This window comes from Phoenix dactylifera, chromosome 5 (genome assembly GCF_009389715.1).
Source record: "Phoenix dactylifera cultivar Barhee BC4 chromosome 5, palm_55x_up_171113_PBpolish2nd_filt_p, whole genome shotgun sequence".
In the NCBI taxonomy this organism is placed as follows: Eukaryota; Viridiplantae; Streptophyta; class Magnoliopsida; order Arecales; family Arecaceae; genus Phoenix; species Phoenix dactylifera.
In genome coordinates, this window is record NC_052396.1 from 1810288 (window position 1) to 1824357 (window position 14070).

Genomic DNA, 14070 nt, shown 5'->3' on the forward strand with positions numbered 1-14070 from the left:
GGATAGAAGAGGTACTGGCACAGAACGGAGAGGTAGGAAGGTCAGACATTGTTGCAACGAGAGATGGTATAGGACAACATTATAGCAGGATGCTATAAGATGACCCATGTCCGGCATAGTCATCCATCTGTCATATGGTGGACAATCATCATAATATGATAATGCATGAGTGATCTCAGCAATCGTCCCTTCCACACCATATAATGTGCGATAGTGGTCCGAATGACATTGCAACTCTTGCAATAAATCCTTCCTAACACGCACCCAGTCATCTTCTCCAAATCCCAGTAAGTCAGCTATTGCCCTAAATCCGCAATTCCCATCAGCTTTTACATCCTTGATATGCTGGATGTATGGTCTCAAGGCAGAAGGAATAGCATCAATATAGATAATGGGCGTATGTGACTGGGCTCTAGTACGAAAAATCTGCAAATAATATCAAATGATAGAAAATATGTAACAATGGCAGAACATGTCCCGTATCGGCACATCTCGGCACGGCACATCCCGTATCGGCACATCTCGGCACGGCACATCCCGTATCGACACATCTCGGCACGGCACGTCCCGACATGTCCCGTATCGGCACATCTCGGCACGGCACGTCCCGACATGTCCCGTATCGGCACATGACATACCGGCACGGCACGGACCGTCCCGTAGACGTTGTGATACCTATTGTAAGGAAATAAATATTTGGTACTTACCTTTTGCTTGGGCCGTCTCTTTTGAATCTGAGTAGATGGATTGCGGATGGTAACTTTCTCAACACCAGGTGAATAACTATCCTGTCCAGATAGAACCAACTCAAACGCAGACGGGTCACGTCGAGTAGACGTATCAACCTTCAGTGAAGCGCGCCCACGTGAACCGGTCTTCCGTTTTGCAGGCTCTAAAAGAGGTGTACTATCTGGACTTGCAATCTCTCGTAACTTCTTGATCATCTGCAATTGAGAAGCCCCATCTAACTTCTTGAATCGTAGCGCAATCAAATCTAACTCTGCATCACAACTCAACTGAATTGGCTGCACGGGGGGGGTAGGCAGAATATCAAGTTTCCTCCAATGAGGATCTATGCAGTCGAGAGGAATGGGCCGACCTTCCACCCTGTACCGCGCAATCTGGTGAGCACATGGTATACCATGTGTGCGTCGAATAGCGCACCCACAATTTGAATCATCAAACCCAACTGAATTGGCTCGTTTCGATTGGGCGAGGACATGATTTAACGCACTTATAGATATGAAACCTCGCAACTCTTTGAATTCAGCTGGCTTGAAGTTGTGCTGCACTACCAATAAACTCTTCTCCAATGAGGCTTTAACAGAGCTGTGCTGCAACTCAATCAATCCATGTATTCTAGTCCAAGATGACTCGAAACTTCCTTGGCTTGATCCAAGCTGCTTTTTGAGCTTTGCATGTGCACTCTCGACCCTAGTAAACAAATGAAAGTTAGATATAAGAATTGAGGCAAATTAAATTTAAATGAGTCTTTATTTGTGATACCTATTTGTCGTCACATTTCCGTAGTGCCTGCATGTATCAGTCCACGCCGCAACAAATCTTTCCTTGTATTTGCTCAGCCAAGTATCTGACACATACTGTAGTGCATCTGGATAGGTACCGAACTCTCTCTGTAGTGCACTCCAGCGATCATTATACTCGTCTTCCGTGGAGGACAGCACTAGTACATTCCAACTCATAATAAATTTATCCCATTTCTCCTTCAATTCGAAAATTTTTTTGCACTTGGCCAAAACATTCCTACTAATATGCCATCTACATAATAAATGTCTAGCAGTAGGAAATACTCTATGAATTGCATTCATCAAAGCCAAGTCTCTATCTGTAACAATCAACTCAGGCAAAACATCATCAGCTATGACACTGCGCAATCTCTCTAATGCCCAAGTATAGCTTTCTTCCCCCTCAGAATTTAAGTATACAAAAGCAACTGAAAATGTCATGTCAGTAGATGTCACCCCCACAATCTCTAAGAGCGGAAGACGATACCTATTCGTCTTGTACGTGCAATCCATTATCAACACACGGGGAAATGCACGGAACAAATCAATGCTGCCAGGGTGTGCCCAAAATAAGTCATGCACAACATCCGTATTAGTACAATTCCTATGCCACTCAATATATTTAGCCTCTGATAATTTACCTAATAGATGTTGCATTTCAGACCTCCCGGCTTTCTCTGCAACCTTAAACCGTTGACGTACATTGTAGATAGTCTTGATAGTCGTAACATTGAGGGCATCTCTTTCCTTCAATGTGGATAATATGTCCTTTGGACGAACCAAACTCTTCGACATATCCACTAACAATTCCGTCTCCTGCTCAGATAATCTCCCTGCATATGAGTGCCCCTCCAGATTCTCTGCAGCGGGATGATTGTGCACTCCACATACGACCAGTAATATCCAATCATCCGCAGTATCCAATTTCTTTCCTCTTAATGCAAAAGGGCATCCACACTTCTTTGTCCCACAGGCAGTCTTTATTCGCTTTTCTTTTGTGGTTCGGTACGTCCCACCCCTCTCACAACCTAACGTAATTCTGGGTTTCTTAGAAATGGTACCTGCATCGGATGATTTGATTACAACAACAAAACCATTTCGCCTCCCAGCTTCACGACACCAATTACACAAGTCCTCTCTACTCTTGAAGATCTATACATTAAACAATTTATGTAAGTACACAGTTGTAAAAATAGCTCGCTAAACTAATACAAAATTGCACAATATATTATAATACCTCGTAAGTTGTAAATTCGCTTGTGTAATCCAGTACAAATTCTGATCCAATTATACTAGATTCGGTTGTAGCATAGCCCTACATATAAAATAATTTATCATCAAGAATTAATGAATCAGAGGATCTGTTCGGCACAAAATTCAGCACGGCACGCGATTTGGCACGAGAAGGCTTCTGTTCGGCTACAGAGTGCCGAACAGAAGCCTTCTGTTCGGCTGCAGTGTGCCGGACAGAAGCCTTATGTTCGGCACTGTGCAGCCGAACAGAAGCCTTCTGTTCGGTAGAGCGTTGCCGAACAGAAGGCTTCTGTTCGGCACTATGCAGCCGAACAGAAGCCTTTTGTTCGGCGATCCAGTGCCGAACGGAGCACGAACCGTGAAAAAAAAAAACTTTCGAAACAAGGTGGAACACGTACCTTTGCGGCCGATTCTTCGTCCCAAATCACTAGTTGCTTGTCCATGCTTCGAATGGGGCTTAAATCTCCTTCAAAGATCGCCTAAACGATGTAAATGGATCGAGGGGTTTAAGGGGGGTTTGAGGGGTGGTTTTTTTTTTCCTTTTCAAAACGAAACGGAGGAGGAGATGGAGGAGGAGGAAGGGGGGTGTACTGAAAAAATTTCAAGGGCAATATGGTAATTACACTAAAGGTTAGTTTGGGTATTTTTTTTTTGGTTTTTGGGGGTGTCCTGAGCAATCGGGGGGGTGTATTTAGAACTACCCGATGGGGAGGCGTGCCACTTCTCTTCATCCATTTATTTTTGATGCGAAAAGAACCGTACGTGCCATCTTTAAGTTTGTGGGCCATCACCTGTCACTCGTGGGGAGTTTTCCAGTTTACGGGACCCCAGACCAATTGATGAACCCCGCCATCATCTTTATCTTTAAGTTGTGGGGTCCAGCTGAACTGTTGTACGTTTCGAAAGGAACGTGAACCAAAACTTCTGCCAGCGTCGCCCGTACCAGAACTTTTGCAAAATTTTCACGTCACCTTGATGTTTCTAGTAGGGAATAGAATTCCATTATCCATCTACGATCTGAGTTCCTTCTTCGACGTCTAGGGCACCGGGCTAGGTTTTAGCTGAGCCAACCCAACCACTGTAAATTAGGTCGGGTGACATGTAGAGAACATTGGCTGCATTGACTACCTAATTCACCCACATCAGCCCTAAATAAGCATCATGATTTATTAAAAAAATATAATATTCATATGTATACATCACAATGTATTATGTAAAATGGAATCAGATTAATTGAAGAACTGCAAACGCAAATAATTTGCATCACAGCCACCTTGTCCAGGTCAACGATTTAGAATGCACAACTGGTGTGAAAAATCGTCACGAGTCGGACAATTACTGATATATTTAAACACATTTACCACTTTAATTCAATAACCGAAGAGACATAACTGTGAACAATAACAGAAGAAACGCAATCGACAATAACAGTTGCATCATTCGTTTGTCCTCCGCTGCTGTTCCTTGAACAAGTATGCCAATAATTCGTGAATGACTAAAGAAATTACGCTTCTTCATATAATTCTTGATTAAATTAATCGTCTCAAATAATTCAGCGAATAATTCAGGCAAAGAAAAATAAATAACAATATAAAACTTTTGTTTATCAAAATCTAGAAAATATTTTTACTATTTCCAAATTGCCGAAGGTTTTACAGCTTACCTTCAGCTATCATTCTACTCTCTTTGTAGCTCGCCTTCATCAAATGCTCGAACATCCTAGGCCCCAACAGCATGGAGACTCATTGAATCTTGTGGTTTTCATACAAGACAACTCTCACACATTTTGGGCATGAAGATGCTTAGAGGGAGTTCCCTCGGCCTTCTTGAGGAAGCGGATGGAAAAGGGCAAAGAGTTCTTGATTTGTGCAGCCAATAAAATATCCCAGTGCTCTCTAGTCTTTTGCTCCCAAGAAAAGCAGACCATTCCAAAAGATGTTCCCAGGGGCTATATGATTGTGTATGTGGGAGAAGAATGCAAGAGGTTCACCATTAGAATCACCTTTCTTGAGCATCCGTTATTCCAGGAAGTGCTTGATCAAGCTAGGGAGGAGTATGAATTCAAGCCTGACTCGAAACACTACATATCCTGCAATGAGAACATCTTCTTTGACATTCTTCATTGTGTTGGTTCACAGCAGGACCAACGGTTCTTCTGGCCGTGTTGCTAAAGGTTTGATCTTTCTCCATTCCTCTGTTCCCCGTATAAAGGCCTACATAAGAATCTAAATGGCATAACAAACAATGCATTCATTATGTCAATACATAACATAAAATGCCAAGCAGCGACGCTCTGACTCTTGGAAGAAGAAACAATTATAAGCTGAGATTCAGACACAGGAGTTGTGAAATTTTTGATGTAACACAACAGGGGACTAGAAGAAAAGGTGCACAATAAAAGAAAAAGAGCAAATGAAAATCAAAAATGAAAATTAGTACGTGAAAAGAACTAGAATGACATGTTAAATCATCCATAAATGAGTTCTGCAAGTAACATAGCACAGAGAAGTAAAACAATAAGTTTCTATCTATTACATTATGTTCATTGATCTGATGACTTCAGAACATTATCCCACACTATCAGCTAGTTCCCATGTGTTAGTAATGATTTTGATCAAGAGTCTGCACAATGTTTTGCACTCACCTGTCTTCTCATACAATGAAAGATATATGATAATAAATCCTTGTACCCTAAGAACCATCTATCATACAGAGCTTGAAAGATTTCTCAACAGAATTACCGTTTGTATATTCTGAGACCCATTCACCATTTATACCTTGACAGATTATAAGATTTTCCCAATAAACACTTGAGATTCCCTTTTATAAAACAGCCATGTAAAGGTGTAGATTACATTACCATCCTCAAATATTCAAGGGCCTATTTGGCATCGCTGCTGTTTTCGTGCTTTTGTTTTTCTACAAATTAGTGGAAATATCAAATGGAGATTGATGTGAAGGAAAGCATTTGCTCAAACCTTCTGCCATTACTTGCTTCAATTTTCACTCTTGTTTGAAAGTAATAAATCTTTGCGACCAAAAGCTCCAAAGACGTTATCACTTGTTTCATCGTACATGTTCTTCAGTCTAATTCATTTTTCTTCTTTAGTTTTTGAAAACAAAATCAGAAAACAAAAGTAATGCCAAATGGGCCCTAAGTCACCGAGCTTCAAATTTTTTGAGTCCTTGCAATATATATTAGCTTACACATACCCCCACCCACAAAATAAAAGGAAGGAGAATAATACTTAATACCAACTCTACAGTTTCTGACATTGTGATACAAATCTCAAATTTGGAAAGCTGACAATAAGCGATCAAGGATACCTGTGAACCATTCAGAAGTAACAATTCAGTTCAGTACTTCACAAATGTCAAAGCTTGAGTTCCCTGTTAATAGCTTGCAAAATAATATATAAGATATTAAAGCTGAAACAGCTACATTTGTAGGCATCACATATTTTCTGCAGCACAGTATAAACTTACATGCTAATTATAGAAAGAGAATGGTTCCCAAACATGAAAAGATCTACTAAGATTTGTACACATTACTCCTCAATCGAAGTTTGAGAATGCTACTAGATCAAAGTAGACAGCAGGACTGTAAATACAGAACCAAGATTATTGTTTCCATTGTACGAAAATCTTCATTAATAGTAAATTTAAGATTTGTCAAATTACCACAAACAACTGAACAATGTGCTATTTGAGGTGCATGGCCATTATTGGCCATAAGATATGTTGCATTTTGAGAAAAATGTCTTTTCTCAAAAATTTACATCATAGTTATTTTATAATCAGACAAAAAAGCAAAAGGATTCCAGATAATCCAGTCAAAACCTATTTTATTGATCTGGTCAGGCCTAATTTGGCATAAAAAATAATCAGTAAAATGATCGAATGTTGCAGATGGCTAGACACATAAAGTATATTACTTCATGAGCAAGGCACATTGGTGGTCCACGTGGTTCAAGCCATCATTCATCATAAAGAATGTACAATATGGCAGGAGATGTCATATTTGTTGAAGCATGGAAGTGCGGCATCTCTCTTGCTTCTATAGAGATGCCTTGGCAAGGAACTTGTCAAGGAATCCTTCAACGCAATGGATTGTGATCCAGGCCCACAGAAATAATTTGCTCCTCTCTTTCCAGAATCCATTATTTAGATTTTTTTCTTTCACTAATAAGTGTTGGCACATAAGTTCCGCGGCCAGAAGCAGCTGTGTTGTACATGCAGAAGTCATGAAATTATTTTGCCGAAGACACTCTTCAGTTGTCCTTCTCTTGTTCCCAGTGACACTTCGAACCACAAGAAACATAAAAAAAATTTAATCAATCCATCAAATTTTGTACTAGCTCTTGATTGCCTTAGCACTTCTACACCAAAATTCTGAAATCAAAACCAAGATTTTTGGTGTTGGCTAAAACCAATATGAATTTGGTGAATACTGACTTAAGACCAAATATATTATTGTATAGATGGCCAAGTTGAGCAAACCTTTTGAGTAGAATTTCAAACTTGTTCTATTCAAATCCAAGAAGCATTCTGTTGAGATTGAACTAAGATTTGCAAGTCGTGAGATGATATAGAAGCTTTGCAATGTTGAGCTCCAAATCTACATGAAAAGTTGTGTTTTTAACATAGGTTGGGCTATCTGATGCAGGTAAGGATGGAGTCCACCTCTCTCACAATGTCAAAATACAACTAAAAGTAGGACAATATGGGAAGCTATATGAATCTAGGGGAAAAGCTGAAACTAAATAATGAATAGTAAAGGATAAATAAAGGTTGAAAGGACGTTAGGTGAATTTAATGTCCACATCGTGACATCGATGGGAAGACTAGTTGCACCTCCGGTTCCTTCCCAACCTTCAGCCTCACACATCTAATCTTCCCAAGGCTTTGATGAAGGAATCCAAACCCTCACATGCCATCCTCTTGAATCCACAACCTCACTGCCATTTTCTTCATTGCCACACATGACATGAGTGACTCAAGAGAACTCAAAGATCAATTCAAATTCACTATGAAAATTGTAAAGAGTACATGGCTCACCGTAATATCTTAGACTGCATATATAAATTAGGACTTTTGGGTGCCTTAGAACTTGATGCATTATGAAATCAAACAAAAGGAATAACTTGACTCCAACTTACAAATGGACTCTAGAGCATTCGACACTAAGCTATGGATGTTCAATGTTCGAACATAAAGATTGGAACGTCAAATGCCTCCAACTCCAATCCACCTTCAAATGTTAACGAATGGTTGACACCACGTGGATAGATCATGAGCCTAAGCTAACCCATCAGATCAATTCGATGCAAAAATTGGGGTGCAGGATCTGGATTTCTTCCTCTGGTGCCCTCACTCAGAACTCATTTACATACAGTTTGATTTTACTTTGTTATCAAACAATAAAATAATATGTGTGTGTATATATATATACTCTAGAATGAGGTCAAAATGTTTTTTAAACCTTTCAGTTTTGAAAATTTTCAATTGTTCCAGCATAAAACCACCTATACAAAGTACACTAAAGATTCTAAATATATCCAAATAAGTTCTTCACTTCATCATATTCTGATTTTACTATTATTCATATTTTTTAAAACTTTTAGACTGGTGAAAGTCAATCTAAAACTGCCAAACTGGTAAAAGTCAATCCACCTTGCTGCAAAATAGAATTATCAATGAAACTACTAGAAAGTAAGACTCCACCAAATGAAACATGCAAATACTTAACCATCATCATAAACCAACTAGTCAAATCCCCACAAACCACTATCTCCAAGCACTTGATTCAAATGGACTGACCCAGCATCACCAATATAAGATGGCATCTTTACTTCCCACATCCTGCCACAACCTCCTTACTCCTTAGGTAGTGGTCCATGTTCCACATCGATAAATCCACTGCAAACATAATGGACACTGCAGTGTTGACGATATCTCACACACAGAACATCACAAGAGTCACACAAGTTAATCAGCGCTTAAAAGAAAAACTAGAAAAAGATGATAAAAGGAAGATTGTAACAAATGTTGCACTCTAATGTGCATTCATTCTATTCCCAAATTGGTATTTGACATACCATAACACTGAGAATTCCTAACGTTTTTTATGACATACCATAACGCTAAAAATTCCTAATGATATTTACCCAAGAGACTAGACTGTCATTACTTGCATATGGATCTAGTATTGATGAATATGGTATAACCAGAGGAAATTATTTGAACATTTGTAATGATTCCACCCACAAACCTATTATGAAGCAGGGTCGCTATCATGGGATATTAATACAACATGAGACGGATACTCCAAAATGGTAAATTTTAAAACAAATAGGATATAACATAGCTGTGTTATCGTAATAAATAAATATATATTGTTCATGTATATGTGAAAAAGCATCCATAAAGCAAAATGATCTATCACAATAATGAAGTCCATATTCTATAGAATAACAACAACTACAGCAAACATGATTTAGTCATTTATTCAAATCCATGCACTATAGAATATCATCAACATCACAAACTCTAAAATCAAGCATCCATCATCGAAAGGTTAACAATCATTTAAAGAGTGAAAGCCCTTCCTCTTATTCATAGAGATATTTGGGAAGTATCCTGGTTCCATATTTTAATTTTAAAAAATAGGATGCATTGAATAAGTATGCAAGAAATCCTAGCCATATTTGACATAACAGATATGAACAGGGATGAACTTTGAGGATGTGCTTCCTAGCCTCAAAGGGAACTTTCTTGTTTATTCTTCCTTCTGTAGTAGGAATGTTCAGAAACCAACTCTTTAGCCTAGTAGAAGCGCCCAATTCCAGTTTTTGCAAACTCAACAAAGCATGATCTCCGAAAAAAGGGTTGAACAATAACTCTCAAACTCCTTATCCTTTGCCCTCAACCACTGCCAATGGTTTTAAACTTCAAATATTGCCAAAAACTCCCTATGAAATTATACTAGTTATATTTGAAAACTTATAACTATGACGAATGCCGTGCCTAATAGATAATCATATGGTGGTCCTGAATCATCAAGCACAAAATGGATATGCATGCAAAAGTCACTAAAAGTAAAGAATTTGGAAAATCTGTTAAATACAACCAAATAAAACTGAATGATGTGGCTCCCTAGTATAAAGTAAATCCTTATAGAATTTGAGACATACAATTTGGCGTACACAACCTAGAGTAGTAGCATCACATAATGCACGAGTGCACTTTCTCTATACCCAAAAATACTTATCAAAAGGTGTTCCAATTAGCAGATTGCAGTAATCAACAACTGCTGAAGTAGGAATGTCTTACATAAAGGGAAATGCCTACTTTGACATGTAATATGTAAGCGAATACCGATCAAAGATTTGAGACTTGAAAATACTGCCCCCAAACAGGCCATAGCATATCAGACAAGGACCGGTACAAGGTAAGGTACATCACGATTTAGCAAACCAAGCCTGAACTTTGCTATATCATACCCTATCTAAAAGTACCACCTTGTATTGCATTGTACTGAGGTGTATCAACCTTGCACTGGTCGATACATCTAATTTTTCTGTTCAATTGTACCAACACATACTGCTCCCATATCGCATGCCACGCCTTATTGGCATGTGATAAATATGGGCCCATACCTTGACATTTTAATCATTGGTGTCAATATTATTTGGACACTTTAGAGAAGTGCCAAGCCTCTAATTGTTCTCAAGTATTGAATGCAGCTGCCCCCAAAAATCTTAGCATGACACAACATATATATATGTATGCATCTATTTATAGATGTGTGTGTGTGTGTATCTACATGTATATGTGTATGTATATATATATATATATATATATATATATGTATGTATAACCCTATAAGCCACTGTTTCCATGCTTATCCGAAAAACATAAAATAAAAGGAGGAGAGAAGATATATGATCTCTAACAAACAATACAATAAAACAACCATGAGTGTGCAAATTGTTTAAGCTATTGCTTAGGTATATTTCAAGTTTCCAACACTTGAAACCAAGAAATTGACAAGAAGTGCCAAATGTTGGCACTCTTTTTTGATATTAACAGGCACTTCAAAGTGGAGTGTCTAGTTGTGCTCTATCAAGTCCTATTGTGTCCAAGTGTCCAAAGGTCTTGACACTTACAAAAAGTTTAAAAATTGAATGTCCAAGTGTCCATGTATCCAACATAATGACCCAATGCACTGAATCCCTACTTTGCTCTCTCTGATCATTTTTACTAGGTTTCCAGAAGTTCTCAAAATATATATAACTCTTTGATCCTTATTGGAAAACAAACCCTTGAAACAATCTATATCCCCTTTAACAAAAATCAAAGGAGCACAAATCAATTTTTAAAACATTGTCGATGGTAGATTAGCAACCAAAGGGCACCTAGCATCTAAAATCCTGATAAGTGCCTAGAGAACAAGGTGGCCCAAAAACAATAAATTGAAAAATTAATAACAAAAACCTGAAAACTTACAAGTCAAATATGAAAATATAACACATCCAAAATATGATGTATCGAGTTTTCTAATGATCAGTACCAACTTAGCAACATCTGATATTGGCTCATATATTGGTCTCATCCTCTGTAAAACATTAAAGCAAGCACCTAGGCGGCCAAAGCATGAGTAGTTTAAAACATCACATAAATATTTCCATTATTTACCCTCCAATTTTCCAAGTATAAGTTACAAATATGATGACTTTAGATGTGTTCTAAAGGGAAAATCATAAAGAGCTCTACAAAGATAAATTATATGAAGATTAGTGATGGATTCAGCATATTTGTACAGAGACGACTCTGAAGTATCATTCGCCCACCATTAGTGTACATTTCCTCATTCTAATAAATCGACAATGTGCACACAATCCATTCCTTTCAATATTGTGCATACAAGATCACATTCCCCACCTCATCATTAAAGAATCTATTACAACAGCATAAAGGAAAGAACTTAGAAGATGGCATTTCAATTGCAAATAAAATAACAAAAGAGACATTGCTGGTACCTCAAGTATTTGCCAACAGCTCCACCACCACAGTCATCTGAGGCCATTGATACATTCCTCCAAATCTTGCCTTCCAAACCTCCTACCTTCCAATTCCCCCTCCCTACACCTCGCTGCAAAATAGAATATCAGCCAGACCACGATGAAGTAAACCTCCGCCACCGAATGAAACACCTCCGCAAAGAGCCTCCCCCCAACCATCATGGCAAATGTCCTCCCAAGATTCCCACAGGCCAGTGTCTCCAAGCACTTGAGCAACAAAGCCTGGGCTGGCATCATGGATATCAAATAGCACCCTTCTCTCACCGCATCTCGCCCCCGCCTCCTCAAATTGTGGTCTATGATCACCACCCATGGAACAAGCGCAAACACAACAGAGACCACGGTGTCGAGCAGGGCCCAGACGAAGAAGAACCCCGAGAGAGCCTCATCACGGGGCCCGGACCATGGGTTCAACGGCGATAGGTAGAAAGGCATGAGTTTGACCTTCACAAAGAGCTTGAAGAGCTCGTTCTGATCCCTGACGTCGGCGAAGAACCAGATGCAGAGGAACTGGACCAGGGCGTCCCTCGCAGCCCACCGCAAGAACACGAACCCCGTGAGCCGCCAGATCCCCACTCGAGCGCCGGAATAGATGGTCCCGGTGATGGAGACCGGCTTCTGGAGGAGGGAAGCGGTGACGGCGACGAAGACGACGCCTAGGGCGCAGGTGTAGGAGAGGATGAACCCTAGGATGGCGAGGGTGTGAGTGGAGGAGAGTAGGGTGAGGAGATAGAGGATCGCCGTCGCATCTTGGCGGTCCAGGTCGAGTCCGCGTCCGAAGATCCGGAGATCGACGGCCTGGTCCCGGTCGCCAGCGGCATCGTCGGCACCGCCTTCGCCATCGGGGAAGGAGAAGAGGAAGGGGGAGGAAGGGAAGTCCGGAACCCTTATCTTGACGGATTTTGGGAATCTCGGAAACCCCAGGGAGCCGTCGACGAGGAAGAGGCGGACGGGGGCGGGGAAGGAGACGTTGGAGGAGGAGGCCGGCCGGCGGGAGGCGCGGCGGTCGCCAGCGGCGGAGTCGGAGAAGAAGTCTTCGTCGAGGGTGCCGACGCGGGTGAGCTGGAGGAAGGGGCGGCGGCGGGGAGGAGGACGAGGCGGGGGGCGGTGGCGGCGGAAGAGAGGCGGGAGAGGAGGGAGCGGACGGCGGGGTCTCGGTCGGAAACGGAGGCGAGGCGGAGAGTGCCGGCGAGGAGAGCGGAACGGAAGGAGAGGAGGAGGAGGGCGGCGAGAAGAAGAGCTGGGAGGGCGGCAAGAAGCAGAGACCAGGACCGGCGGAGCACGTGACCGGCCGTCCGGAGGTCGAGCCGCGGCGGACCGGCGTCCACCATGGCGATTACGTCGGCCGGGCGGACGCTCGTGTCGGCTTATTTCGGGAGTGGATTTCCTCCCCACTGGACCCTTATGTACCTGGAGTCGGGGAAGGAGATGAGGCTAACACCGTCAACGTGGGATACTTTCGTGGACAAGAATGTCCTTGTAACTCTGCGAACTAACCTTCGGACCGTTTGGTGGTACTAGCAAAATTTTCAGATATTTGTCGAGGGTACGCTGGGTAAATAACTTGAACTTTGGTGGTTTTCTTGATGGTTCCTATGCGATTATCGTGGGCTTCGCCGGAGGACAAGTCGTACGTTATCATGAAATTAGTACAGAGTTCCTCATATTCATTTCTACGCGGGTTCCCCCGATCTTTCCGAGCGCGATCGTAGGCGAGGTCTGCACGGTGGATTTGCCTACGTTGCCGCAAGACATCTGAGTACGACCTCATACCATCTGGGCTCAACCCTGTTGACTGTTGTACCGTCTGGCCTGATCCACCAAAACTAACTATACGGAGACATCCGAGAGAATTTTGAAAACCGTATAAATCCTCACAATAGGTTTAGTTCAATTTCATATGATTATTGCGTTTAGGATGAAGCAGAAATTAAGCCCAAACAGGTAACTTTGGAAAGAGAGAATGGACACCGGATGTTACTCGTATAAGACTCCTTGAGCGGTTATAATTCTGGTCAAGAAACACAAGGAAAATTTGGATTTGTTGTCCTGGAAGGAGAAGGCATTACTGATCAATAATTAGCAGGCTGCATCACCCTTTCAACCAAGAACCGTTGGTTGACGGGATCCACCTGAATGGACGGTAGGTTATTTAACTGGACGGAACCTAGTAGCTGTTGTATAATTCTTTCCTCTCTCTTTTTAGT

General features: G+C 41.1%; 1 protein-coding gene across 1 annotated transcript; it reads right to left on the bottom strand.

Annotated features, from left to right (window-relative positions):
* Window positions 1-4272: 4272 nt before the first annotated feature.
* On the bottom strand, window positions 4273-13250 carry LOC103703945. The gene is made up of 3 exons (XM_039126963.1): window positions 12985-13250; window positions 11822-12952; window positions 4273-5005 (listed from the first exon to the last, which is right to left on the bottom strand). Exons 1-2 carry the CDS (start codon window positions 13192-13194, stop codon window positions 11855-11857), a joined length of 1308 nt encoding a protein of 435 aa, XP_038982891.1. The 5' UTR covers window positions 13195-13250; the 3' UTR covers window positions 4273-5005; window positions 11822-11854.
* Window positions 13251-14070: the final 820 nt, after the last annotated feature.